We start from the raw sequence: 27123 nt of genomic DNA, 5'->3' as shown, positions 1-27123 counted from the left end.
CTGTCCCCGCAGATGCGACGGGCGGGGCATGGCGACGTGACGTCATCGCCAAGCCCCTCCCCGCTCAGATGGGCCTCGTCTTGTGCAGCGGAAACCGTTTTGATAATTTTGAGTCAAGTCATTTTCACTGTTATTATGGCTACACTGGGGAAATGTTGGGGTGAATGTCCCACTTTGATCCCTCACCAGAAATCAATCAGCTCCCCCTGGTGGTAGGAAAGACATATTGCAACTTTCATTCTCTTCAGTAGAGAATTCCGAACTGCACTAAAATCTATATTTAGGCGAATCATAGTTGCAATACACTGTCACATCATATGGTAAAAAAATATTTCTGTTCAGTTAAATCTCCTCAGGAAAATGTAGTCTTCAATGAAGTTCTGTATGTTGCTGGACAGTGAGAGCTGAATTTGTGATTGGCCTTTGTTATTTTATCTTGTTCATAACAGCACTTTACTCCAAGCACGTTCCTAGTTGGTGGGATCCCCACTGACCATGGCAATAAAGTTGATTCTGATTCTGAGAGGAAACCCACACTCAAGTATGTGGAGGACAATCATGACACAGAAAGGACGCAGATTCCCTCCAAAGCCACAGCTCTCCAAATGTTGCTGCTTTTATCTGTGACCCTCGTTTCTGCCATCTGGCTAAGGTCATTTTTCCATGAGTTCATTCAAAGTTGCAACAATTTAGGCGTCAATTTCCTCATGAGTGGCGGTGGATTTCTAACCTTCAACCTTGCTAGGTCTCACTAGACAGCAGGCCTTAGTGGGGTGGAGTGTGAGGGCAGTTTGAAAAGAACATTTTGGGTTTAAATGATAAACCTTTTGTTCCCTTATCGAAGTGGTCAGTGCCATAAACATCTTCCCATCAGCCTAAAGATCGAGGCTTACCGCAGCAGATCGGGGCGATGCTGACTCATCTGCAGTGGACAGTGCCAACAATGGGAAAGAATTAATCACTACTGGAGCAAGAAGCTGCAGTTTTGGTGGAAAACCAGAGCGCTACAGCACTAAGATCCCTGTTCTCTTCCTTTTTTAAGTGAGGTCATGTTTCAGTGTAGCTCAAATAAACAGGAAGAAAACCATTGGAAGGTCCCAGATAAAGTTGACACACAAGTGAATCTACAAATTCCAAGTTGCTGTCTTGCTTTATTTTAGCTCGATGGATAATTGATTTGCTGTAAATAAGAGGTTTCTTCAACAGTTTCATGCATTGTCACTCAATCTTCAAGCTTTCACTCCCGATTATCGACCAGAATCCTGACTCGAGGATTTCCTCTGATCTTCTGGCCAAAGCAAAAACTAGCTCCTACGCAGCAGAGCAGCACTCTCCGACCATATTCTTGTGCCTCCTTCGTCTTCCTCTTTTTCTTTTCAGGAAATGAAGTTTGTTTGAGGAATTATACTCTCCACTTTGTGATCAGCTGGGTTCGCTGTGGCCTCGTACGTGCAGATGGTCACCTCATGTCTGTGAGCCTGCAGGGAGGATATAGGGTCGATGAAGGAACATCTTTTGAATTGCAGCAGTATCCGACTATGTCATATCTGACTGACCTGCGTGAACTCTCCTCTCAGCCCGATGTAGTAGACCCGGGTGCTTTCAGAGCCAAAGTTCTTGGAGACGTGAATGGAAAGGTGATGTACGTTAGAGAAGCGTGCAATCCTGAAAAGGGAGGAACAGTAACCAAGTGTTTGTGAAAACCAAACGCGGCGGAATGAAGGTTTGCGCTGACTTGGTGGGGTACTCTTGCTGAGCCAGCGGGTCTCGGTTGAGTCTGAAGGCCTGCTCCGGTTCTCTGCCAGTGTCATCGAACGACATCTGAGGAATGTTTTTGAATCTGGAACAAAACAATCATTCAGTTGGGCGCACGACACCTGTCAAGCAATCCTGAAGCCACTCACAGTCGAATCTCAGCAGGGTGAGACTCGTCGTCTTCTCCTGATATGATCACGCCTTTTAGCTTCACGCTGCCTGTGAAGCTGAAAATAAAATGACTCATCAAATCTTTCACTTATTTTTAGACCGACCTGATCAAGACGCCGCAAAGTGAAAGTAGAACTGGATGATATTAAACGATTTTTCTGATAGTTAAGCAACACAGCGAATAAAAAGCTGATAATATAGAGTTATTTTGAAACGTGTATTTTGGGATCCTTACGGTATGTTGAACAGCAGCTCTTCATCTGCATCGCTTTCCACAAACTAAGTGTGAAGAAAAAACATGAGATTTACATTTAAATCTATTGCCATATGAGATTATCATACAGTTAGAATAAGTCAATGAATAACCAAAATACAAGAAACTAATAGATAACAATAATCAACAGATACATTTGAAGAAGTCAAACTGCAACAAGAATCCCATAAGTGTAGTTTACAACAACACACTTATATACAACTTCAGTGCAAAGTAAACGTCATAAAACATGCGCAGACGGTTATATTCGATCATGCTTATGGTTCTCTGAAAACATTGGGTCCTTTGATAAAGTCCTGCTCAGCTCAGTGTCCCCCAGCAGACACGGCCACCTCCGGCTCCAGCTGCACTTGCCAACCTGGCCGGGAGGGAGGGAGACACTCTGGCAGCGGGTTGTTACCTTTTCTCGCTCCAGCCGTAGCTCCCAGGGTTTGAACACCAACTTCCCGTCTCCGTCCCTGCTCTCGTTCAGACACTGCAGCTTGGCCAGGTCGATCCGCTGGTACAGCCCGTACTCCAGGCCTCTCTCGGCGGGCTCGTGTTCGCCCTCGCACCCGCAGCAATCGTGGCCGTGGCTGTGGTCGTGCCCAGACATGGTGCTGCCTCCGCTGGTCGTCTAACTATCACGCCGCCGCGCACTACTGTGTTCTACGAACCATGAACGACTGCACACTTTTGGTCCAGCGCGCTACATTTACGGTGTTTTGTAGTTTTAATATTCTCGCACTGTCACTCGAACGGCATGGAGATGACGTCAAGGCCGAACGCTTATTTTGATTGGAAAGTTCCAGCTCTGGCGTTGCCGTCCCTATTGGTTGACACGTGTCACGTGGTCTTATTTACGGAAGTAAACGAAAATAAGGGTTTCTCCATTAAAAACGCGAAACATTCCGTAATTTAGCGAATGTTTCAGCCTTACAGATCGTTAATTCAACAGACGTATTTTTCTAAATAAAACTGGCGAATCTGTGAGCAATAGCAACAGCGTGTTTCGTGTGTATTTTCGCGATTAAAAACGAAATAATGTCAAAAGGTTGTAGTTAATGTGAGATGAATCCCAAAAGGGATACAGTTGAGTGCTGTGTTTTAGGATAAAAGATGCTCTCAAATCAACGCAGAGTCATTACACAGCTGGACACAGAGGTGAGCAAATCACTTCAAAGTCACAAGTTGGTATTAAAGCAGAGGCCTCGATTAAAAGCGAGAGCACTGCCAAACCTATTCTTACTGGGGGAGGGGGAGGGGCACACCCAGAATCAAGTTTGACTTCGTGAAGCTTATGGTGTGCTCAAGACTATAAACATGAACCCCAAAACGAAGAATGGACATAGGAAATGTTTTCAATATTTTGCTGTTCTGTGTTGTGGTCTATGGCCTCCTTGCCTTTTACGTGGTGGTCCTGCGGCCGTATCGCTGGTTCACACACTCCTCCTCACTGGCCCTGACTGGGGTCATGTTTTCCTGAGTCCACAAAAAGACTTCTCACTGGAGTGTTTCTCCTTATGGATCAAGACCAAAGCACAAATGGACCATAGAGGTTTCAATTCCCAAGTGTCTGGAGCCTCCATAGTGATGAGTGGAGCAGCTGACACGGTCAACCGAGACCCAAACTGGAGTCACCACAGAGAACCGAGACGCTGGAGTGATGCCATCTCCACGACGATGGAATTCAACATGGAGTTTTCAATTTCTGATGTTTGTAGATACTATAAAAGTGATCACAGGACTGTTGTTGTATTCATTAATGACACAACTCCAAAGCATTTAAGATGCTCATCTCCAACGACAGCATTTTTTTTACAGTGAAACTCTTTGATTCTCAATACTACGTGGATTCACCCCACCACAATCAACACTTTAGTACTCATACTTTGATGGGCTGAGGAAGCATCACAAGGCTTTCTCAGAGCACACGCTAAGCTCTAAAACTTGGCTTTGAGAAAATGTAAATATGGACTCTGCTTCATGAAACCTCAGAACCCAGCTTAGTCATCACAGTCAGACAGCGTGCAACATGAGACAGCAATCCACGCCGCTTTTGGGATCGATGCTGCGACCTAGTCAGCAGCAAAGCAACGCATTTTTTTTAAATTTGGCAAGTCAGGACTTTGAACAGGGCTTTGATAAATAACACAAATGAATGATTCGTTCATGTATTGTCAGACAGCACCAACACATCCACAAACACACTTTAAGAGGGAGAGAAATATTTTATTCAAAATCACCAAACTTGTTTAACTTAAATTAATCTAACAAACAGCTTATGCTCTATCCAAATTTTAGGTTTTAAATGGCAAAATATTTACATCAATTTTTATTCATTGCAGGACAAACTCTCTATTGACATTTTTCCATCAGTCACTGTGGGATATTTCGTCTGTCGGCAAACCATTTGACAGAGTGGGGAAAGTCAGCAAAGGGTTTAAATAACTGACAAGCTGTTGCAATGAAAACAGACCTTGTGGTTTCCCAAGCCAGAGTTTTGTATCACGCCAGGTTGAGAAAGTATAAGCAAAAGTACAATTAATAATTTCATTTGAATGCCTCCAGCTAACATCCTACTTTTGCAGGATTGAGTCTGTAACAGGTGGAAGAGCTTGTCCTCGTCCTTCACTCCTGACCATGTTTGTAGGCAAGGATACATATGGTAGCAATCTACAGGTCCTGTTTCACACAGCCCATCCTAGCGGAGTCAAACCTCGTATAACAAAATAAATGTATCAACGTCTTTGCTCCCCTTCGGGCATAAAGTGTAAAATTTTTGGAACCTTCGCACTTATTTGTACAACATACACGCGATTTAAGGGCAAATCCAGCTCTGCTGTTTCCTCCCTGTGGTTGATGACAGTACTTTGACAAGCTTAATACTGCAGCCTCCCTGTCCAATGTGATGTAGTCCATCTATTTCTGTGGTGTGGAATGTCCAGCTTTGTCATGGTCAGTGACTGGAAGATGGTAAGAGGAAGAAACGGCAGCAAATAACAATGAGAACACAGAAAGCACAGTCTGAAAGGTAGGCAAAGACAGGTTCTCCATGCTGGTCCAGATGGAGACAGAGCACGACATTCCAAATCTTGCACAAGGGGCCACATTCCTATAGAGAGGGAAGCTTATCGGAAACCTGTCCATGTTCACCCTCCACTGCTTTTCAAAAAGGGACACACGTCTACAAGAGGAGCAGGTGGAAGCTAAAGTATATTCAGAAGACTATCAATATTGCACTGGAAAAACGGCTACAAGACTCTGGCTCCATCAGCACAAGCATCTACGTTATAACTACTGGTCAAAAACAAAAATCTGTTTGCTATTGTTTGACGTCTTGGCAATAAAGCAGATGAGTGAAGTGCGTGACACGTTCCTAACAACACAAGATATTAAAGAGCCCATAGAATGAGTTTGACGTTTGATGAAATCCAGCTCGGGAGATTAAAACCGCAGGTTCAAACCTGGAAACCCTTCCAGAATGGCAGGCCTCACACATGCACCGTTTATAACGTTGACCTTTTCACAACAGTAGGCTAGACTTCTCTCACTCTTGGACAATCTTTCATAAATACCTAAGATAAAAAAAGAATTAAACAGCACTTGCGTGTCTAAAACTGCCTCATGTCCCAGATCAATGACCGAAAGCATTTTCAGCAGTTTGAAGCTCAGCTTTTAAAGGAAAATAAAGGAACCTAAAAACAATAGCAAAAAAAAAAACTATGACAGCTATGACAGACAGAAGCACATCGAGATTAAAATTTCACTTCATGATTGGTTGTTTTGTTTTTCATTATTTTGGGTCGAAAAATATAGTAGTTAAATTTTAATTTTTAAAAAAGTCTGCTGCTCATCCACTGCCATAAGGTTGTATTGCACTTTTGCTGTTAGCAATGTCGATCAATAGCACTTGGTACATCGCCTGAACATGCAGGTGATTTAAAGATAGAAGCTGGATTTCAAACAGCGGAGAGTAAAATTTGAAGATATAATTAAAATGGGTTTGGGCCATCAAAAGAAAAAGACTGCAGAGTCAGGGAAACAAAACCGTCCAATTCATTTCATAGCAAAAACGTGACGAGCATTTCAGCTGCTAGCATCACAGTTAGCATGGGCTTGTTTTGATTGTAGATATTAAAACTTTCAGTTCATAGCTGCAGAGCGGGGCTGAGGCACAACTGATGATGTCATCCAGAAAAAGATTTTAAAACATGCTAGCAGCTACCAGCCTCATTGTTTTAGACACAAGCAATGCGTCCACAATGTCTGAGCTCTCACTGATCTTCACACGTCAAATAGGCTGCTGCGGTTCCACAACATGAACGTAACCAATGTGGTGATAATAATGGCCGCAGGCTTTTAAAGACATTGACCTTCACTGTCACCACAAATAAATATGGTGGCAATACATCCATATTCTAATGATGAGTCAGCATTTCTTAATTCTATACTGCACGATCTCTGCATGTTTAAAAAAACTTAGTCATTTTATGGGCCCTTTAAAAGAGTTCCAAGGGACCATCTTCTGGCCAGCATGGTAAGAAAACAGTTTTAAAATCAACCGCTTGTGCCGTCTGGTCTTTAAAAGCCGGTCGACATCCTCAGACAACTCATTTACGCAGACATCCGCCGCTCACAGTTCAAGTTTAAAATCCTGGTGACCCCTCCTTCCTGTGAGATCTAGATACAGAACAGAAATCATATTCCGATTCATGTCAAGACAGGAGGGGTCTCTTAAAAAAAAAAAAAAAATAAATTAAAACACATAAAGGTTTCTTCCTATCGACGAGAGAATCTGTTCTTAAAAGCTTTGATAGTTTTGGCCATCATGGGGGCGATTTCTGCAAGAGAGAGAGGAAGGTCTCATGAAAATGCTGCCGTTCATGACGTCAGTGAACCTGAACACTTACTTTTGATCTGTGGTTTCTCGCGGGCTGAGCTTCCGGCAGCAGGCAGCGCCGTCGGGGCGCGAGAGGACGAGCTAGGGGTGCTATCTTGTTGTGAGGACAAGGAGCTGCTTGAGACAAAAGTGGTGGCTGGCCGTATTCTGGAGACACATAGGGACGCGCAGTTAGAAACTAGCATCGCATACGCGCGTGTCACATGATCACTGACTTGATTGGTGCAGCTGCAGCGACGGACGCTGCCGTCGACCCATTGCTGGTCCCGAATTTTTCCTGTCGACGTCGTACGTCTCGTGGAGGCTTGGCGACAGAATTCACAAAGGCAATCTTGGCCTGCCGACCTGCATGACGGAGGAGAACAAACACCTGTGACACAACCTCGACACAAGTAAAGCAAAGATAAGGAGGAGTTTAGCTACGCTTGGGTTGGTTGGCGTGAGCCGAGCTGATGTTCTGCGTCAGCATCTTCAGCCGGGCCTCGCGCTCTTCGTACAGCCGCAGGTACATCTCCCTCCACGACTCGTACTCCTGAGGAGATTCTCGTTTGAAGTCCCGCTTACAGTGACGCATCCACAGGTCGTCCGAGTCTTCGGTAAACCACTGAAAATGGACGGAGGAGAGATGAGGGTTGCTTCCTCATTCCTCCCTGTCATGACTTCAGAATCTCAATTTAAGTGACCTTAAAGTCCTCTCGCTTACTTTCAAATAAACAACTAAACTAAAGTGTTTCAGTCTTGTTACACTCAAGGTTTTTATCCCAAAACAGAGATCACCAACTAAACCACACAACATTGACGCCTGCATGCACAGATGACAGAACTTTCTGAAGAGGAGATAAAAGAAATGGTGTTACGTCCTGTCTTACACATTGCATACCCTATCACTGTGTGCTACACCATGAGGCTATTGCTGATACTGTAACAGACTGGGCCTCTGGATGAGCTCTTCTCATCCAACTTGGCTTCACAGTACAGAACAGGAAATGAAATTCCCTAGAGGGCCAGATACAAACTGTAACTGTCTTGACGGCCAAAAGAGGGAAGAGCAGAAGAAACGACTTTAATTCCTAACATGTTGATTATATATTATTTCATTTTATAGAAATAGATAGAAATAATAAATATCACAAGATATTTTTATGCAATGAATATGTACTGTGCCACACATAATAATATATAAAATAATAATAAACGCATGGCTTTAAAAATAACTAAAAATAAAAGCAAAGAATGCACGTGCGTAGTGTAGATTATGACCGCTTCCGTTGGCACAGGCTTCTACAAAACACTGCTGTGATGATAGCATGCTAGCTGTGGCTAACGTTAGCGCTGCTCACAGGGGAAAGCTGGATTGAAAAAAATATTTTTTTTTTTTACAAAAACTTAACACAGACAGAACGTAAAGGAAAAAACAAAATGTAAGAGTGAAGGTGCTGTCGTAGTGACGTGATACAATTCAAATTAAATCTAAGTAACTGACATGAAATTCTACTGTACACAACTGGCTTGTGAAACCATCCACGTATTAAACTAATTGAGACTTTTCCTGGTCACTAGTTACTATTATAGAGCAGTAATTTGGTGAGTAACCCAGATACATTTTGGGTGAAGTACCGCGTAACTATAACCAATTACTTTTCAAAAGTAAAGTGCCGACACTGGTCCAGTATCGGTGGTTCACCTGGTTGCTTTGCTCGATCCGGAACAGCTGCTCTGGCGTGCATCGCTCGAGGACTGGCTCCAGGATGTCAAAAGGAACTCCTCCCACCTCAGCGATGGCTGAAAGAAGCACCAAACCAAGCGTCAGGGACGCACGTCTTCCAACACTAGGAAGCTGAACTGTGAAGTCTGAGCGGGTGCTGAAACCTCAGAGACCAAGTCAAAATAAGACATGTCAGTCGCCTCAGAATCATACGATATCCATTGAGTAACTTTAACTGAACTGATCTATCAAACTCAACCGCCTTATGTCTTATGTATATACGTAACTGATCATAACTGACGAAAGGGGTTGGACTTCGACTGCAGCCCGGCCAAATCGATTCCTAAACACCAAAACCACTTTCATTCTGCCAAACCTCCACTCACAGTCGATGTTGTTCTGCAGCACGCGGATGCACTGCTCGTACAGGGTCATCATTCTGGGCAGGTACGCCGTCTTCGAACCCGAGTAGACCACCATCTTGGAGTTGAACCGCTTTCCGGTGAAGCCGGCGTCCTCCTCCTCCGTGAAGATCGGCCCTGGGAAAAACAAAATTTGACCTTACAAGAATAAAGAGCGTGAAAATGACCAGATAATGGACTTCAGTAATCCAATCATGTGACAGCTCCATCCCTACTCATCACCATAGCAACACATAAATACTATCACAGAGGTTTCTTCGCCTTAAGCCAGTCAACTATGCTTTGCGGCCGTTAGGAAAGACAGGTTTTAGACAGCCACGCTCACTGTCAATGGTAATGTGGAGGTTAGAATCAGGTCTTTACCTTTCCGCCTCTGAGGTGACAGTGGTGTGAGGTCAATGGAGGGCAGGGGTCTGTAGTTGGGCTGGATTGCTGGCAGGGGAATCTCAGGAAGGCTGGGAACAGCTTCAGCCACCTGGAGGACACACAAGGTTTGTCAGGTAAATTCCAAAGGGATCAGAGCGATATTGGCTCATATATGGTGCACAGATTCCCTGTTCCGCTGGACACGAAGGGCGTCAATGGCAGACAAAGAAAAAGGTCAAGGCTGACAAGGGCTGTAACATGACGTCTTCCAGCAGCAGTGACACCAGCCACTTTGACACAACTCTGTTGTTAGACGGTCTAGTTTCAGGGTTCAGTTTGGTATGAATGGACTTAGCGCTACCTTGTGGAGATGTGATGTATGACGCGCCAGGAAGTCGAATGAATTGAGCCAATATTCATTTAAGAGATTTTTGAATACAGACAAACTACTTCATTCAATTGAGCAAGTCACCGCCAGCAATGCATTAAAACCCTTGCATGCACAGAAAACCAGGAAAGAAAAAAATGTAAGGTTAACTTGTGCAAATAAGAGCTCAATTGTGCATTCGCTTTGTCTCACAAGGAATATTTTTCAATTCCAGGTGCACCACATGAGTCAACATGATGAAGGAAAGTCAATGAGATTATGCTGACGGATGGAAGAAATTACAAAAAAACGTCAGGATAGAAGCACCAACATCCTGAGCACTTGTATTATAATAGTAAATAGAAATACAACGAAATAATAATGATAAAAATAGTATAAATTATGTGACAGGGGATATTGTCATGTGTTCAGGCTGTAGTTCGCTCATAAACACTGTTCATTTTGTCATTCAAAATAGTCAGAACCTGGACCATTGAACTGGCAACGCAGCAGAAAGTAGCTCAGCAGCTCTGCCATCACATCAAGTTCTGACTTACCTTCCGACGTTTCTCTGGAACTGCAGCAGCTGAACTGGAGCTTGAATGCGACCTCTTTGAACTCTGGGCTCCGTTCACCTTACTGGCTTTAGATGACGGCGATGACAACGTCGAGGCGGACGTGGACTGACGGGACGACGAGGTGGAGCTGGAGGCCGAGTGCGAGGGGCGACCTGACGTTGACGATGAAGGCGGTTTCTTCTTCTTTTTGACCGGAGAGACAGAGTCGTACGTGAGGAAGGACTCAAACGACATAGTGGGTGTCTCAAAGTCGTCTTCATCCTTAGGTGGCGAGTCCTTTGTCTCTCGCTGCTGACCTGGAAACAGAAAAGGAGTTAGACAAGTGAATCAAAATCAGAGTGTTAAACACCATTGCAGTGGTGTAGCGATCCATGAAGAGACTTACCATCACTCTTCTTTAGCCTCTTGCTAGGTGAGGTTTCACTCGACTTCTTGCTGTGCTTCTTCTGATCTCTGTCGCCGCTCCTGCCTTCGCCGCGCTGCCGCTCACTCCGAGCCCCGTCTTCGAACCTTTGTACGTGCCGCTGTCGTTGTGCCTCGTCGACGTTCCTCTCTTTGTTGGGTTTGGTCTTGTGACGGGGAGGAGACGGGGGCGGAGTGGCGGCTCTCGGGCTCTCGTACTCCTCTGACTGGTATCCTCCATGCTGGGGGCTGTACTGCTGCTGCTGCGGAGGCGATGGCGAGTAGTCGGCGTGGTACCCCGGCTCCTCTTCCATGTAGGAGGGCTCCTCCACAGGAGAGGGCTCCCGGGCACGTTGACGGGCGCCTTTCTCTGAGTGTGTGTGAGATCGTGAGATTTCCCTCGTCTGATTGTTTGAGGGTCTGTGGGGAACACGAACAGCAGATGTCAAAGAGTGAGACTCAGTCACGTGTGTAATATAATGGTCAAGTAACCAAAAAAAGAACAGGACAGACTTTGCACTGAAAAATCCAGTCAGTTATTACCACACCGATTTGTCATGTGACCCAAAGGATGACAACATACCTGGCTGTGGACTGAGGAACCAGTTTCTTCCATCTGGCCACCAGGTTTCTGGCCATCTCTGCTGCCACTTCATGTTTCCTAAAAGAGTTCACGGTTTTCCCCACTCCGGTTTCCTGAGACAAAGACAGCACATGGAACTTTCACTCAGAATCAGGACAAGCCATCAGTTTTGTTGATGACATCAGCAGATTTAACTCATTGTTTTTTTCTGCGTATTCTGTGTATTTTAAACATTTTGGAGCCACAATTTCCCGGGGGAAACTTCTGAAAGGTCTGTCCAACCGTCTAGGGATGGGATTTGACCTCTTCTCCTCTGATTTGAATCCCACTTAAATTATGACTGAAATTTATATTTAATGCAAAACATAACTATATGACATCTATGTTTTTATATATTTTAATTTATATAAAGATGAGACTGATTAAAAGAAGAAACCATTGTAAAAATATATATGTATATATGCAAGTATATATTAATTTAAATATTCATAGAAAAACTTATGTAATAATTATCTGTACAAAAATGCTTTCTCACGACCCGTCTCTAATAAACTTGATACTGAAAGTAAAGAAATTAACAAAAAAAACACAAGCAAGGCCAATAATGTTTCTAATGTTTTTAGCTTTTAGCATGTTATTACTTCTTCAGCGCACCTCAGGTTATTCTACAGAATGCTCTTGACAGTTTCTGTTTTGTTGGGTTGTTGGAGTAAACTAATGTTTGCATGAAGAAAAGCATAATTGGCCACTCTGGTGTTGATAACAACGTCTCCGACAGATTCAAAAAATCCTCGCGGAAGCTCTGCAGTGGGCTGCCCACTGTGTCAGAAGTGAGTTGCAGTAGCTGATTTCACTTTCTGAAGAATTTCCTGCCAACAATCAAAAGTGCCGACCACACATTTCTAACAATGACACTTCGCACGACATGAATGTGCAACTGCGAGTTCAGCAGACAACTCACCTTCAGAGCAACCGGTCGACCCTTCTGACCTATCAGCTCGACACCCAAGGTTCAAAACCCGAGAGACCCAACCATATTGTGACCACTACTTAGACTCACTCTGACTCCAGGAGGAAAGCTTTTTCATGACTAGCATCTCCTGACACTCACCACCAGTATTCCCATGGTCATCGGAAGCTCCTCCAGCTTTTTCAGCGTCTTGATCAGCTAGAAAGAGATGAATAGGTTAAAGCAGTGATTCTTAAGCATAGGGCCGCTAAATTTTTTTTTCGTTTTGACGCTCAGTTTAAATACATGAGCCACATATGGTGGCAGTCGGGAGTCACTGAATTGACAGCTGCAAATATGTGATATTTAACAACTATGGAGAAGTTCTTGAAAAGCAGAAAACGCAAATGAAATCAAGAGTAATGAATCATCTCTATTGAATGGGACCCGGGCCCATTGTTACTGGGAAAGGTGGTTAAAGCACACATCAAGTTCAATGACAACATATTTTATGGTTGAAAACAGCAACTACACCTGAAGAGAGAAACATGGATGAGAACCGTCACTTCAAGAACATGGATAATACACATCTCAGGATCAGAAATACAAACATATCCAGCCCATATTTGGTACCTAAACTTCATACAACACTGTATGGCGAAAAGTGCCTCTTTAAACACAAATAGAGTTGCACCCAATGACTATTTTGAAAGTGCCGTGGTGACAGACTCTTCTTTTCATGTATTTAAGTTCAGTTTTATAAGACACAACATTGACATTCACAAACAGCAATACACACATTAGAAACATTTTCTTTTTTTTTCTCCTGCCCCTCGCAAACAGGGGGGGGGGGGAGAGATCTTAAGATTTCTTGGTGTGTGGTACGCACCAGGGTCTTTAGATAAAATGGTTTAACAGAACTGGCATGTAGTGTTGACCGTCCACGGAACGAGTCAATGTTCAGACAGTAGATCATGATACTTATATTAGTCATTTATTAATGTAATAAAAGATCGGGCAAGGGTAAACCTTCCATCTCACTTTGGAGGTTATTGTTTTAGAACCTGATGATGTATTTTATTCCAGATAAAATTCAAAATCAAGCCATCAATTTTGTGAAAAAAGGAACAGGGACGAAAAAGTGGGACACACTGGTATCAGGTACCATTCATCATTAAGTGTTTGACAAAGTTGATATTGTAGTGTCTCTCTTGCCCACCATGAAGGAACATGTTCTTCTATTGTTGCACAAAAACATGTATCTTTTAATGCAAAGTTTCGTGCTCATTTACTGAGATCCGATGAGTTAACACAAGAGGTTCACACCCAAATAAAATCCTAGAACCTGTGAATACGAAGCCGTTAAGTTGGACTTATCAACATTAACATTTATTGAATGAATATCAATGTTGAGCGTCACCCAAACACCCCGACTCTGGTGTAGGAAAGTCCATTGATCGCCCACTTAGTCAAAGTGAAGTGGCAAACTGGGATTGTTACCCCACCACCAGCAGGCATCTTCCATCAGCTTGATACAAGGCCGTAGACATTCATGACGATCAATATTATTACCGTCAGTTTTATTGTTACCTTCGACAGTCCTTGTTTTTATGAGAGATGCGACCGAGTGCTTCATAAATCTCTACACAAATGGAATACAATCGATGTAAACATGTTGAAGATGCGTTCATGGCTTGGACTGACGGCGTGCAGTTGCATACAACAACACCGATTGTAATCATCAGTGAAAAGTGTCAGCGAAAACAGAGTTAAAATCGTTCGCCGTTGGCGGAAGCACGGCGTTAATTTCGAGCGCAGATGACTGAAGTGTGAGCCATAAGGCCCGGGACAAGCGACTGACGCTGCACCCCGTAATAACAGCGTTAGCTGGATGGCTAACGTTATATCGGCCTGAAGTTCACTTCACCGGCCCATGGGATGCTTCCCATTCGGAGATAACATCTGTATCAAGGCAGATATTAATGGACAATCATTCTACATTAGCAAGACACTAAATTAAAATCTATTTTATTTCGAAATAAAAGTTCAGGATTATCAGTCGCATCGTGACGTGACACATGATGCGTTCAGGGACATGTAGAAAACCTGGAAGCCCCTGTGTGTAGCTGATTAGCCCCGTTCGTGTTTTAGTTGACGAGTTCATGACGACTCTTGCAAGACTTCCCAAATGAAAACTGAATACGAGGATCGCTTAAGCAGAACATGGGCTGCTCTCCACAAATGGATAATTCCGGGTTGTTTCAAGGCCGCCGTATTGCCAAATCAGTGCAAAAAATATTTCTGTAAACAAGTAAAATGATCACGTTTAGAGTGAATACTGAATGTGTTCAACACGCAAATGGTGCTTCCCAAAGAGCAATTATTTGCAGGGGAGAATTTATCATTTAAACACAAATATGCTGCACAAAACAAATAAAATGTCCGACCAGGACACCGACGACAAACGCAGCATTTAAACCCCGTTGCTGCGTTCAGGGACCGACGTTATTTTACACACGGACGTCAATCCGACAATGTTACGGATATTCAGCATTCTTCGCAATCACCGCTATATCGGTTACCTTTCGGGGCTCCGGACTCTCGAGGAGTCGGGAATTGAGTCTTTCCACTGTTAGCAGCAGGTCCTCCGCCATGATTACTGCTGGCACCCTGTTCCCCGGAAACAACACCACCACCACACATCAACAGTGGGGAGAATGGTTCCGGCTGTGCGCACACGGACGAAATAATGTGATACACTTGATGTGTTGCCTTGCCAAGTGTAATTTCATCAAGTTTAGACGCCAAAATAGTAAGTGTAACAACTTGGGATACAGTTAAAATTGTCTGTCGAATTCAATTGGTTGACCACTCCTCTTCAATTTCGCCTTTTCCTCATTATTTCTGTTTTTTTTTAAACAATCGTTTCTTTCTACATGTATATTGAATGCGTTTTCAGCATGTTAGCTTAATGTTAGTTTAACAAAATGCTATTTGGAAACTATAAAAATGAAGTTGATTTTGTCATTTTATGTGGAATGTGAAAAATTCTCTCTTACCCTCAAAACGGGAATCAAACTATCTAATTTCTTTGCCACCAACCAAACTGTTATTGACCAAACATAGATCACTTTTAGCCAATTCTTGGAGGAAATGGCTGCTGTCTCCAAACATGGCTATAAAAGATGAATCAATGGTCTCCTGACACTGGCAGACATTTAAAATTTGAATGTGATCAGTTAAGTGACTGTAATTAGGATTACAAATATTGTTTCTCTCCTAAATCCATAGCCAGGAGTCTGTTGCGTAGTTTGTCGACTAATAATATCTGACTATTTTATTAGAACAGAAACTCTGTCCTAATTGACAGCGGTTAATAATCTGTAACTTTATATAACTTTTTTTGGCCTTTGTTTCATCAGAAATGACCAAAGTGACAGTAGCTTTAGCAGCTCTAATGCAGTAATACTATAAAGTTTAAACCAATTCATAGTGATGCATTTACACTTGTAGCACTGACCGTTACACATCTAATCTGATCTTCTTCTGTTTATCTGAAGTTGTGAAGACGCCCAGACTTCCCTCTTCCCCGATCTACAGGGAGAATACAGACGTCGGCAACATGTCCTAGGTCTGCATCTGGGACTCCTCCGAGTTGGATGTGCCTGGAGTACATCTCACATTAGGGGTCCAAGACGCTCCCTAAAAAATGTCAGAGCCACCTCAACTGGTTTACAGGTAGGCGTTGACATTAAAGGTTCAGTTTAAATATAATAACAAATTAACTAAAAGGAAATGACAATAACCAGATTTAAGTTTATCTGGTGAATCCCACTGAATGTCAAAGTTATCAATTTAAGTTTACATTCCGCAGTATAATAATAATAATAATAAAACACTTGATGTTTTATTCTTGATCTTTATTGACGGATCATTTAACAGAAGAAGAAAGTCTTTGCAAATTCACAAAGCCCAACAGCCAATGAGAAGCCTGATCCAGCTCAGGGGATATTTTTGGAGGGGAGGGCGCTTCAGCTGCCTGTATTTGGGCATCGAGGTGGACAATAGTAGTTGGGGGGGATGTTGTCACAGCAAGAGGGTGGGTGGTGATGTGATGTCAGGTGAAGGCGGAGCAGATGTTGCTGACATCACAGTTGGGTTAGGATCCTGGGTTCTGTCTGACATTGATACACACACACACACACACAGCACTGTGGTGGACAGACAGATGGACTGAGAAGAAACTTGTAAGAGAACGTCAACAAATGCTGAAGAATTGAGAGAGGGAAAGAAGGAAGGGTGCTTGAGGGAACAAGAAAGAGGTAACCAGCTTGATTTATGGACTCTATAGTGGCGAACAACCATAAAATTTGCCACAATTTCAAGTAATATGGAAAATCATTTTTTGTGTTTCAAAATGGGTTGCTTATCTGTTATTTGTTGACATTGATATCGACAATGCTGTGAACTGACACAAACAAATATAAACAATAACACTAAATTCTAGACAGTTTCACTCTGCCGGTTCTCAAATAACAGATGATGTGTTCAAAACTAAACAAACAAAATACATTATGACATTAATATTTAGTTAGTTGTGCCAATACAACACCTTTTTCCACCACTGTACTTGATCACATCTCAATTCTGGAAACTGCACCAATAAAATGGCTTTTAAAAATGTTTGCATTAAGTTGGTATTTTAGCTGGAAGAAATTTCTCTCCTTCATAGATGAACTTGTCACATACACGTCCTGTGTGTCAGCATCTATTAATAACCTAGTGTGATGGGCGAACAGTATCAGTGCTTGGACAGGTTACTACATAGATTTCCCTCTGGCACAATATCTCAGTTTTTCAGTCCAATAAGGGGACGATTCATACGTGTAGTTTTCAAATCTGATCTTTGATCAATTCGGTTTTGGACTTTGTTTTTCTCCCATTTGGGTGAGCTTATGTCCAGTACTGTCTACGGTCAGCTTTGTCTGCATCATTTCAACAAGCTGAAATCACTTGAACCTTTCACTTACGTTCTAAACCTTGTCCTACCAAGTAGAGTTGTATGTTATGTTAAAATGGAGCCAGGAAACTGTTGCGACTTACAAAATGATCATACTGTACTATTAAATCTCCTTCAGACTGGGTCAGTGTTGACAGTTGAAATACAATCTAGGTCGAAGTTTGCCTTTTCACAACAGGCTTCACTGCCACCGGCGATATTTCATTATCTTTCAGATGAAGTGAAATGCTGGGGTGTTAGCATTAGCAACAACTAACACACCAAAACCTCATTCTCTAACTTTCGCACTCCAACTGGAAGATTGTGTTTCTTCTTGCGTGAAGGGCATGTATTTTCAACTTCTTCACAGATCGACAGAAAAAAAATCTTTCCGTATTTAAGAATTACCATTGAAATGTTTTCATTTTAATTAAGTATCTAGTCAAATACTGAAATAATGTTATGTCTAATAATGTTTAAAAAGTTTTTTGAACTTCCAATTTAGAAATGTGTGTTGTGTATTTTTCATTGTCTGGTTCAGTGATACATTCTATGACAGACTCGGGGCCACATGAGACCTGCACGAGGGTTGCGAATGTCCCCGGGCCAGACTTTAGACTCAATAATTTCTTTCTCTTTCATTTGGCGACAATAACACAAAATACAACATTTATTTCCCCAATTTTATCATAACACTAAGCTAATATTAAAGTGGGTCAATGTGCTTCATCGAACACTCTGTTTATTGGACTTGATCTGCCCCTGCTTTTTAAAAAATCTTAACTAGCAAGGATCTTGTCGATACCCTGTTTTGTATAGTATTACAACATGCCAACGATTGAGCTAGCATATCACATATGTATCACCTACATAATTTATGATTATGATTCGATATGATATGATTCGCCGGTGTGTGTACACACTAACATCGGTCGATATGGAACCTGATCCTGGGATCCGCCTCCTTTATCAACCCTGTCTGTTGCTGAGCGTCAGTTGGCTTTAAATAGTTCACCCTGGTTCCTCACATGGACCGGCCGGGACCCAACTGGAGAGCCAGCAGCTGCTGCTGGTGTCAGGTGAAGACTGGGTCGGAGGTGTATATGGGGGTGTGTTGTTGCTCACATGGTGGCTGACTAGTAAATAAAAGGTGGAAGGATTTCTTCAGGCACTAATGCAGTGCTTCTCAATCTTCCCCCGTAACTCCCCCCCCAAGGAGAAGTAACTTTTCATGCCCTCCCCCAACTCTCCGCCGCCTCTGTAAATAGTTTCACTTGTCTATAAAATTATTATAAATACACCTCTACATAACATTGTATCCTTGTTAACACTGAAGTAAAACTGAAGTAATATAGATCAACTTACCCATCCCACCATTTGAGAAGCCCTGCACTAATGTAACATAAAAATCCCCTGCAATCTTCCAAGTCTGTCTCATCTAAACTCTTCAGCAGTTGTATTTTCACGATCTGAAATGAAATAAGGTTTAAAATAATAAAATCTCTGAAAATCCGAGTGAATTAAGATTTCAAAATCTGGTGTTTTAAGGTTTCATAGGCACACAAACTCGAGAGTCTTGACATCATTAGTATTCTGAGAGGATGGAAATAAATTGTGCGTGGATCAGACCTCTGGAGGTGACAGCTTTAGACTCAGCTGTTTCACACCCATATGAGATTATTTACATGTCAGGCTGAGTGCCGCAGCTGTCGCACACTATACTGGGAACCACAGGATATTTTCATTTAAGTTGTGCATGTTGCTCCCTTACATACTCTCTTTTAAATTAATATTGTGGGGGGATTTTATGTGTTTTTCATGTCATCTTGTTTAATTATTTGTGCGCTATTAGTCAGAGAATTATTTCTGGACTATCCTGCACTTAATCTGCATCTTAATTTGGCTTCATTAGTCTTCACCGTTCATGGATTATTTTAGGTCAGTGTGTAATGCAGCAGGAGTGAGGATCTGCTAGGACGACTAGTTTGAGCTGTTAGCAACAACAAAACGCTTTGTTCAGATTTTTTATTTATTTATTTTTCTTTGATATTCATTTTGTCATTCATTTTTCTGTTTTCGGTTCATTTGGATTGACAAAAAAAATTAAAAATTGCTGAACACAAAAAGCAGGCAAATCACTAAAATAATTATCCATAATCTGTCTGACTTTAGAGCAAAGGCACTACGGGAGTCTCCAGACTAGGACCACCTGGCACTGAACAGCTTCTTCCCCACAGCTATCAGACTGCTGAACCTGGCGTCCTGACATCTGGACACGTTACCTGCGCTTAATATCACCTCATTGCATTACTGTAAATACTGTGTATGCTTATTTATTTATAATTTTAGATGTTTTTTTGTTTATATATATACTTGCCGAAGCAAACTGCACGTTGTTGCTCTGCACTGTCAATGACAGTGAAGTTCAAATACATTCTATTCTACGTACAATTTCACTGTGGCATAGTGGGCAGAGCACGTCCCTGAAGAACTTAGGGTTGCAGCTTTGCCTCCCGCCTCAGTCCTTGAAATTTAAATTGAATGCATTTTACAGTGAGCTAATATTATACTAATAATGTCAAACTAAAATCATTACAGGCATTATAGGTATGCAACTCAATTTCTCCGGTTAACAGGACGTTAGGTGGTTGGCTCCTTTTCCAAATGGTTACGTTGGGATGACACTGAGTGGAAAGATTTCCACTCTTGCATTGAGATTACTTCATCCAAGTGCCAGTGGGAGAAGAAAAATTTGGAAGTCCTGTTATGGGAACAGTAAACCAATGGCTGTGCTCCCGGTGTCAGGTTCAAACACGAATTGTTGTTCAGGTGTCAAAATTAAATTGGAGTTGAGTTGGCATCCACATCAGGGATGCTATCTGGCAAAGATTAGCCCTATATTTCTTGCCAAATACCTGTCATCTGTCGGCCAAAATCCTTCAAATAACTTTGAATGGAAGTGAGATTGTAGAAGTCAGAGGCACTCACCCAAGTGAAGGCCTTATTCTGCCAGAAGAAAGCATGCTAGCTTGGAGACAATGGGTCACAGCCACAGGCCAAATTGAGTCATAGGCAATGGGCATGTTTTGACGGGATAAAATACCCCTCAAGGTTTAGTATGACAGTTACTCGTCAAATGAGACTGGTTTCGTTTCACCCCCGGAATGAACGATTCCAACAACAAGCCAGTCTGCAGTGTTTTGGGATTTGAGATGGTGTTTGCAGTCGTGGGATGCTGCCACTTGGACCAGACCTCTGTAGCTGGGCCCCAACTTGGCAGATGTCCTCTCACTGCCATCGACCAAGGTGCCTCTGTTCCAAAGCCTTTCTGTCAACTCGAACCCCCTACTTTATACTCAACTCTGTCAGTCAACTGACACCCAGTGACCATGAGGTGACTCTGAGGGAAGTCAATATGACCTCCCCTCAACAATACCAGTATTAAAACAGCTGCTCCATGTTTGTTCAAAGGGCTTGTTTACAGGATTGTGTTGGAAATTTGACCAGTAACAGGAGTGTGTTTGAAAATGCCCACGAAAGAAGACGAGTGCCAGATGTTGGCGACATGTTTGATGGCGATAATGCCCCTTCCACGTCACATGGAGATGCCAGACATGTTCAGAAGAGAATGATTGGTTGTCCTTGGTGACAACCTGTGAAGAACAATTGGATGAACTAGATTGGATTCTGACCAAAGTTTCAGATTGCAGCGTGAGGAATGAGCGCCAAAGTTGTGTGCCAATATTCCACATCATCTCTCTTACTTGACGCTATTCATGCCCTATTCTAGTCGTTAATCTTGCTGTGTACTTTTGAATAGACGCACCTTTTTTCTCTCACTCCATATTGACTAGTACATTAACTTTTCCTTATCATGTACCTTATAAACCGACAAGGCTCATCCCTGAATGTCTGTCCTTTTCAGGTGCTGTGTGCTGTGGAAACTGAAATTGCCGCCATAATCCAGAGCAGATCAGACGAATACTTCAAAACAACTTGCTAGCCAAAGGTCAATACCGGATAGACAAGTCACATGATGGCCCCTAAGAAGAAGGCTTCACGCCAGAAAAAGGCGCCCACTGACGCCATTTCCGAGGCAGCCGTGGAGAGCCCCCCTGCATCTCTGAAGGTGGAGCGACGCGGGGATGGTGTGGTGGTCGTGGAGGGTGGCGTGAAGAAGATCGAGCAGATGGCAGCTCTGGACATCGCTCAGCTCAACAGCCTGAACCTGCCGCTGCCACCTCCCGTCATCAAGCCGGGGGAGAGGGGCCTTGGTCTGGGCAGCGAGCTGACCCGACCCCTGCACGGCAATGCCCTTTTGGAGGAGCTCAGCAAGATGCGCCAGGAGAAGTATGTTTAGCTCGTGGACTTTGCTTACAGACTGCTTGACCTCAATTCTCATGGCCTTGTTCCTCCTCAGGTTTCTGACTGACCTGGAGTTGGGCTCCAAGACGAAGACCTTTGACGTCCATAAGTTGGTCATTTCCTCTGTCAGTCAGTATTTCAGAGAGATCCTTGCCAAAGACCCCAACATGAAGCGCCTGGAGCTCCCTTCCCTCTCTCCCCTTGGTAGGCAAATCCTAAAACCAAAACTTACAGTCCTGGTTGTGGTGTTAACTCTACCACTTGCCAGTTTTGGTCATTTTAAAGATGGGGTAGGAGATGTTTGCTACCCATTATTAAAAGTTGTAATGTAAAAATAGTACATTTTAGTCACCTATGGAATGTACAAGACTGTAGACTGTCCATTCAGTTCAACCAGCCTGTTTCCAGTGGAGTGTTTAAATGGTGACAAAGGCAGCATCATTGTTGATATGAGCAGCTGTATTTGGGTGTTGTATTCACCGCGTAACCAAACACTGCATCCACCAGCAGTTAGTGGTGGCTTCTGTCATTTCCATCTCTAGTATTTTTAAAATCCTGTCTTCTCAGGACTGGCCAACGTGATCACCTTCGCCTACCTTGGTCGTGTCCACATGTCGCTCTACACCATCGGCTGCACCGTCTCTGCGGCTGCCACTCTGCAGATTCCTCAGCTTCTCAAGATGTGCATGGACTTCCTGCTGGCCGAGCTCAACGTCCAGACCTGTGTTTACATCTGGAACATCGCAGCTGCTTACGGCCTGCTGCCGGTGTGCGAAGCGGCACGGCGGTTCGTCCTGGACAACTTCGTGCAGTTCTCGGAGACTCCGCTCTTCACTCAACTGACCCTGGAGCAGATCTCAGCGTTTCTGCAGGATGACACACTGGTGCTGCCGTCTGAGGTTACTGCCTTCCAGGTGAGAGTTTAGGTGTTGTGTTTGTTTTTTTTCGAGGTGGAAATGTCCCCTTCAAATAGTTACAAACAACCTAAATCACTAAGCATAAAACAAAAGACAATATTAATTTGAATATCTATACAACAAATGCAGAAAAAGAAACTGCAAATAAAAGTACTTATTTATTGTATATATCTACACACGCCCATTGATAAAATAGAAATAAGAGGGCACATTCATGTAAACATGCCAACACACACACACGTTCCTATTACTGGTGAGAGAGTTGGACCATTATTAGCAGTTACATTCCTTGTAGTTGCTTTCTTTCTATCATTTAGATCAGGGACTAAACCCCAAACTGTACCATCTGCTGAGGCCAAAATCATATCCGAGTGTAAAGGACAAACCTGGAGATCCATTGAGATCAGATCAGACAGCGTTTTAAAATAGCTACCTCCCTTTTAGATTTAAATAGATTGACAGCTGAGGCAGAAGAAGGTGTGTGTATTTTTAGCTGTTGATTTGTTGCCTGCGCTTGACCTCTTCTGCTGGTTTCCAAGCTTCCCTGAGTCTGTCCGGAGTTAAGAAATTATATTAGATATTCTATATTAGATAGAAATATAGTTTTATTTCACAAAGAAAAGGCTACATCTGTCCACCAACAATTGCATCACTGTGGTTTGACCAGTTTAACGTGTCTCCTCAGCTGGCACAGAAGTGGCTGGACTTTGATGCCACCCGTCATCCTCATGCCGGCGAGCTCCTGTCACATGTTCGGTTCGAGACTATCCCCGCCAGCGAGTTGGTCAGTCAAATCCAGCCGGTACCTCGGATGATGATGGACCCTCAGTGTCACCGTCTGCTGGTGGACGCCATGAACTACCACCTCCTGCCGTACCAGCAGAACACCTTGCAGTCCAGACGCACTCAGGTCCGAGCCAGCCAGCAGACGTTGCTGACGATCGGCGGCCGTCCCTCGCTGACCGAGCGCGCTCTCAGCCGGGAGGTGCGTGTTCAAGAGCCACACCATGTGTGAAGTCCGTTTTGATAACTGACTCCCTGATTCCCAGGTGTTGTGGAGGGACCCGAGAGAAGGAGGAGCGACCTGGCGCCACCTCACACAGCTGCCAGCCAAGAGCTTCAACCAGTGTGTGGCTGTGATGGATGGCTTCTTATATGTGGCTGGAGGAGAGGATCAAAATGACGCTCGTAACCAGGCCAAACATGCCGTCAGCACCCTCAGCAGGTACGGACGCCATGCGGTATCACATTCGCGAGGGACTCCTGTGATTGAACAAGAATGTATTATTTCAGATATGACCCACGTTTCAACACGTGGCTCCACCTGGCCAGCATGCGTCAGCGCCGCACCCACTTCTCCCTGGCTGCCAGCGGCGGACGCCTGTTTGCCATCGGGGGTCGTAACGTGGAAGGTCTCCTTGCCACCACTGAGAGCTATGTGCCCTCATCTAACACCTGGCAGATGCGTGCACCCATGGAAGCCCCTCGCTGTTGTCACTCAAGTGCCACGCTGCCCTCGGGTGACATCTTGGTGACCGGCGGCTACATCAACTGCGCCTACTCTCGCTCCGTGGCCTGCTACAGCGTGGAGACTGACACCTGGTCTGAGAAGGTGTCAATGGAAACACCCCGCGGTTGGCACTGCTCCGCAACCCTAGGTGGGAAGGTGTATGTAGTCGGTGGGAGTCAGCTGGGCCCCAGCGGCGAGCGTGTGGACGTGCTGTCCATGGAGGTCTTCTCCCCTGAGAGTGGCACGTGGAGCCGCGCCGCTCCTCTACGGCTGGGCGTGAGCACGGCCGGCCTCTCCTCGATGGACAACAAGCTGTTCTTGCTGGGAGGCTGGAATGAAGCAGAGAAGCGCTACAAGGCCGCCGTCCAGAAGTACGACCCCGCTACCGACAGCTGGTCCATGGGTGAGGGTCTGCCTGAGCCCACCGTGGGAGTGTCCTGCTGTGCGCTGTCGCTTCCACCTCGACATGCACCACGCAGGCAGCAGCACCGCAACACCCCAAGCGAAGACCAGCAGCAGGTGGTGAAGAACCGAAGCAGAGAAAACAGCGTGGCGCCAGCCCAGACCATCAAGACGTAAAGAAGCATCCGCCGAAGACGCACAAGTGGGAAGGCTTGTCGCTCCAGGCAGGCATCTGGACCATGTCGGCCCTGTTTGGTTTACTTGCGTGGTAGCTGGTGGGGCTGCACGATGTCAGACACCTCGAGTAGAGAATATGTAAGTGTGTGTAACTGTGTTGTCTGTTGCCCTTTGTTAGCTTTATTGCTAGCTGCTTCGTGGAACTCTAAAAATGACTTTTCTATTCCCCTAGCTTGAGATGAATGGATTCTGTCCTCATGCAGCATTTTGGGCTCCTGTTGGAGTTAAAGCTAAAAAGAGCCAGTGTGGGTTGAGTCACATGCAAAATTCATACTGTATTTTAGGTACATGACAAGACAGTCCTGCAATGAACCTTGCTCTAATCTAACTTCTGGTAAAGTCTGGTAAATCAGATGGAATTCACTCCTATATAACAGCGTCAGGCAACACTCTGTGACATTAAATACAAAGCATTGTAAATAAGCCATTTTGTTTTTGGCCTTTGCATATGTAAATATACTCATGCTGTAGCCGTAGAAGCAGCTTTACTGTTAGATACCGCGCATGTTAATAGAGCATCAGTGGTCGAAACATCATGCAGCCCCTTTCAACTACCATTAAATTGTAAACAAATATATCGATGAATGTGACGCAAGTGTTTTATAATATAATGTCATTATTTAATTTGTAAGTCAAACCTCAAAATGTGAAGCGACAGAATTAGTGTTAAAAAGAAAAGTAAAACAGGAAGAAGGAGTGGAGCGCTGGCATGGTCCAGAGAGGGCGAGGAAGGGAGGCATCGGGAATGTTGGAAGTTCAACACAGAATGGTGGATGAGTGATGGAAAGAGGAGAGCTGTTGGGAAAGGTTGGGGTCACTGTTAAGCTACTATCAGTGTGTCTACCAATATATGTTGAGAGGAAGTGTGTATGTGTCTGTGTGTGTGTTGTGTGAATGGAGATGTGCGTGTAGCTATGATAGGAAATGAGCCATTTTCACGTAATCTATCATCAGACTTGAAATATTTCCATCAAAATAACCAGCAGCTTAGTGTCATGTTTGAAATGTAACCTACCAGCCATAGACTACACCTATAAATAAATGTGTTTTTACTTTCTCACTTAGTTGAGCTTAAAAAAAGGAAGAAAAAAATTAAAATAAAAAAAAAAGGAAAAAGTGTGGTACGAATGCTCACAAGTGGTTTGAGGTTTTTCATATCCAATTCGAAGCGAAACTATCAATGAAACTATGAAACCTTAAGGAACCAGTGTGACTCCAACAGATTTATTCAATTATTGTGGCTTTGTCATGAGGCTGACTGGGGTCATTTCATTTGGCAGTTCCCTCAGTAAGTGCAATGTCAACATGGATGTTGGAGTTTCACTGAATAAAGCCAATCTGACAACCAATAACTGTGTCTCTAGTTTTGTTTCAGCTGTTTGTATTTTTAATTCAACCAGGAAAAAAGATTGAGTTTGTCACCAAAAGTATAAAGCAACACTACATATAATACTGTTTGTTCATGCTAGTCGTGTTTGTGTTTCTACTGAGAAACCACTCAGATATCGACTCGAATGTGAACAAGGCCCGTCTCCAGTGGAATTACGGAGCGCCCTCTTGCGATTTAGAGGAAAATAAGTAAACCAACCGTAAATCTCTAAGCCTCACTGCCAAACTACAAAATTCAGTGTTTTTTCATTACTAATTTTTAATCTGAATATCCTCAAAAACAACAACAAATACAAAATAATAAAAATATAATGGAAACACGAAACAAATTCAGAGGTTATTCGAAAATAAAATTGTAAACATCAGCTGTATAATGGTCACAATACAGTCTGGTGACCTACTTCCTCCCAAAAATGAAGAAGAAGAAAAAAAAACTGATGCAAAACATCAACACCAAAAGTGTCAACATTACAATCGCGAGTGTCGGACAGAGCTTGGTGAACGATGTAAACAGTCATAGTGTGGATAGAGTTTGAATTCAATGTGAATTCGTGAACAGCCTTGCAGTTATTTTATGTTATTTTATTTTATTTACTTTTTGACTGCACGTTATTCAAAACACTTTCCTAGTTAGTGGGCTCCCCACTGACCATGGCAATAAATTTTATTCTGATTTTATTCTGAAAGATTTTTTTTTTTTTTTTTTTTAGAGTTTGAGTAATTGCTATTTTCCTTTAGAGTGACGTGAAGTTTACGTATGTAGCGTCCAGCGAAAGCGCGACAGCTGGTTTAAAATGCTAAACTTGTATTGATCGATTCACCTGACTGTACGCGACCATCTCGTTTAGCC

General features: G+C 43.5%; 3 protein-coding genes across 6 annotated transcripts; 1 reads left to right on the top strand and 2 right to left on the bottom strand.

The window, feature by feature from the left end:
* Positions 1-1137: 1137 nt before the first annotated feature.
* Positions 1138-2982, bottom strand: pithd1 (PITH (C-terminal proteasome-interacting domain of thioredoxin-like) domain containing 1). The gene is made up of 6 exons (XM_053863238.1): positions 2601-2982; positions 2162-2205; positions 1905-1982; positions 1736-1840; positions 1557-1665; positions 1138-1478 (listed from the first exon to the last, which is right to left on the bottom strand). Exons 1-6 carry the CDS (start codon positions 2793-2795, stop codon positions 1377-1379), a joined length of 633 nt encoding a protein of 210 aa, XP_053719213.1. The 5' UTR covers positions 2796-2982; the 3' UTR covers positions 1138-1376.
* A 1422-nt stretch (positions 2983-4404) lies between these two features.
* eloa (elongin A) lies at positions 4405-15800 on the bottom strand. Of its 2 annotated transcripts, none has more exons than XM_053863363.1 (13): positions 15514-15800; positions 15037-15181; positions 12617-12673; positions 11506-11618; positions 10906-11342; positions 10500-10816; positions 9573-9684; positions 9174-9326; positions 8767-8864; positions 7506-7686; positions 7298-7427; positions 7093-7229; positions 4405-7023 (listed from the first exon to the last, which is right to left on the bottom strand). In XM_053863363.1, exons 2-13 carry the CDS (start codon positions 15106-15108, stop codon positions 6962-6964), a joined length of 1869 nt encoding a protein of 622 aa, XP_053719338.1. In that variant the 5' UTR covers positions 15109-15181; positions 15514-15800; the 3' UTR covers positions 4405-6961. The 2 variants fall into 2 exon arrangements, with proteins under 2 accessions (XP_053719338.1, XP_053719339.1); XM_053863364.1 differs by having other exon boundaries at positions 15037-15124.
* Positions 15156-26222, top strand: klhl43 (kelch-like family member 43). 3 transcript variants are annotated; one of them, XM_053863361.1, is made up of 8 exons: positions 15156-15266; positions 16015-16192; positions 21379-21803; positions 21874-22022; positions 22386-22732; positions 23421-23720; positions 23785-23960; positions 24029-26222. In XM_053863361.1, exons 3-8 carry the CDS (start codon positions 21487-21489, stop codon positions 24822-24824), a joined length of 2085 nt encoding a protein of 694 aa, XP_053719336.1. In that variant the 5' UTR covers positions 15156-15266; positions 16015-16192; positions 21379-21486; the 3' UTR covers positions 24825-26222. The 3 variants fall into 3 exon arrangements, with proteins under 3 accessions (XP_053719336.1, XP_053719335.1, XP_053719334.1); XM_053863360.1 differs by lacking the exon at positions 15156-15266 and having other exon boundaries at positions 15976-16192; XM_053863359.1 differs by lacking the exons at positions 15156-15266; positions 16015-16192 and adding an exon at positions 16577-16776.
* The last annotated feature ends 901 nt before the right edge of the window (positions 26223-27123 follow it).

The sequence above is a fragment of the Synchiropus splendidus genome, chromosome 4, assembly GCF_027744825.2.
Source record: "Synchiropus splendidus isolate RoL2022-P1 chromosome 4, RoL_Sspl_1.0, whole genome shotgun sequence".
Taxonomy (NCBI): Eukaryota; Metazoa; Chordata; class Actinopteri; order Syngnathiformes; family Callionymidae; genus Synchiropus; species Synchiropus splendidus.
This window is presented reverse-complemented; position numbering and strand designations above follow the sequence as displayed.

What these genes read in the sequence shown, in the direction of transcription:
- pithd1 (XM_053863238.1), bottom strand. Translation starts at nt 2,795, where the DNA reads ATGTCTGGGCACGACCACAGCCACGGCCACGATTGCTGCGGGTGCGAG. An exon ending in CACCCTGCTGAGATTCGACT is followed by an intron (nt 1,841 to 1,904) that starts GTGAGTGGCTTC and finishes GTTTTGTTCCAG; the next exon opens with ATTCAAAAACATTCCTCAGA. An exon ending in CAGCAAGAGTACCCCACCAA is followed by an intron (nt 1,666 to 1,735) that starts GTCAGCGCAAAC and finishes CTCCCTTTTCAG; the next exon opens with GATTGCACGCTTCTCTAACG.
- klhl43 (XM_053863361.1), top strand. Translation starts at nt 21,487, where the DNA reads ATGATGGCCCCTAAGAAGAAGGCTTCACGCCAGAAAAAGGCGCCCACT. An exon ending in CCCTTCCCTCTCTCCCCTTG is followed by an intron (nt 22,023 to 22,385) that starts GTAGGCAAATCC and finishes CTGTCTTCTCAG; the next exon opens with GACTGGCCAACGTGATCACC. An exon ending in AGCGCGCTCTCAGCCGGGAG is followed by an intron (nt 23,721 to 23,784) that starts GTGCGTGTTCAA and finishes CCTGATTCCCAG; the next exon opens with GTGTTGTGGAGGGACCCGAG.
- eloa (XM_053863363.1), bottom strand. Translation starts at nt 15,108, where the DNA reads ATGGCGGAGGACCTGCTGCTAACAGTGGAAAGACTCAATTCCCGACTC. An exon ending in GTCACCTCAGAGGCGGAAAG is followed by an intron (nt 9,327 to 9,572) that starts GTAAAGACCTGA and finishes TGTTTTTCCCAG; the next exon opens with GGCCGATCTTCACGGAGGAG. An exon ending in GCTGCAGAACAACATCGACT is followed by an intron (nt 8,865 to 9,173) that starts GTGAGTGGAGGT and finishes TGCTTCTTTCAG; the next exon opens with CCATCGCTGAGGTGGGAGGA.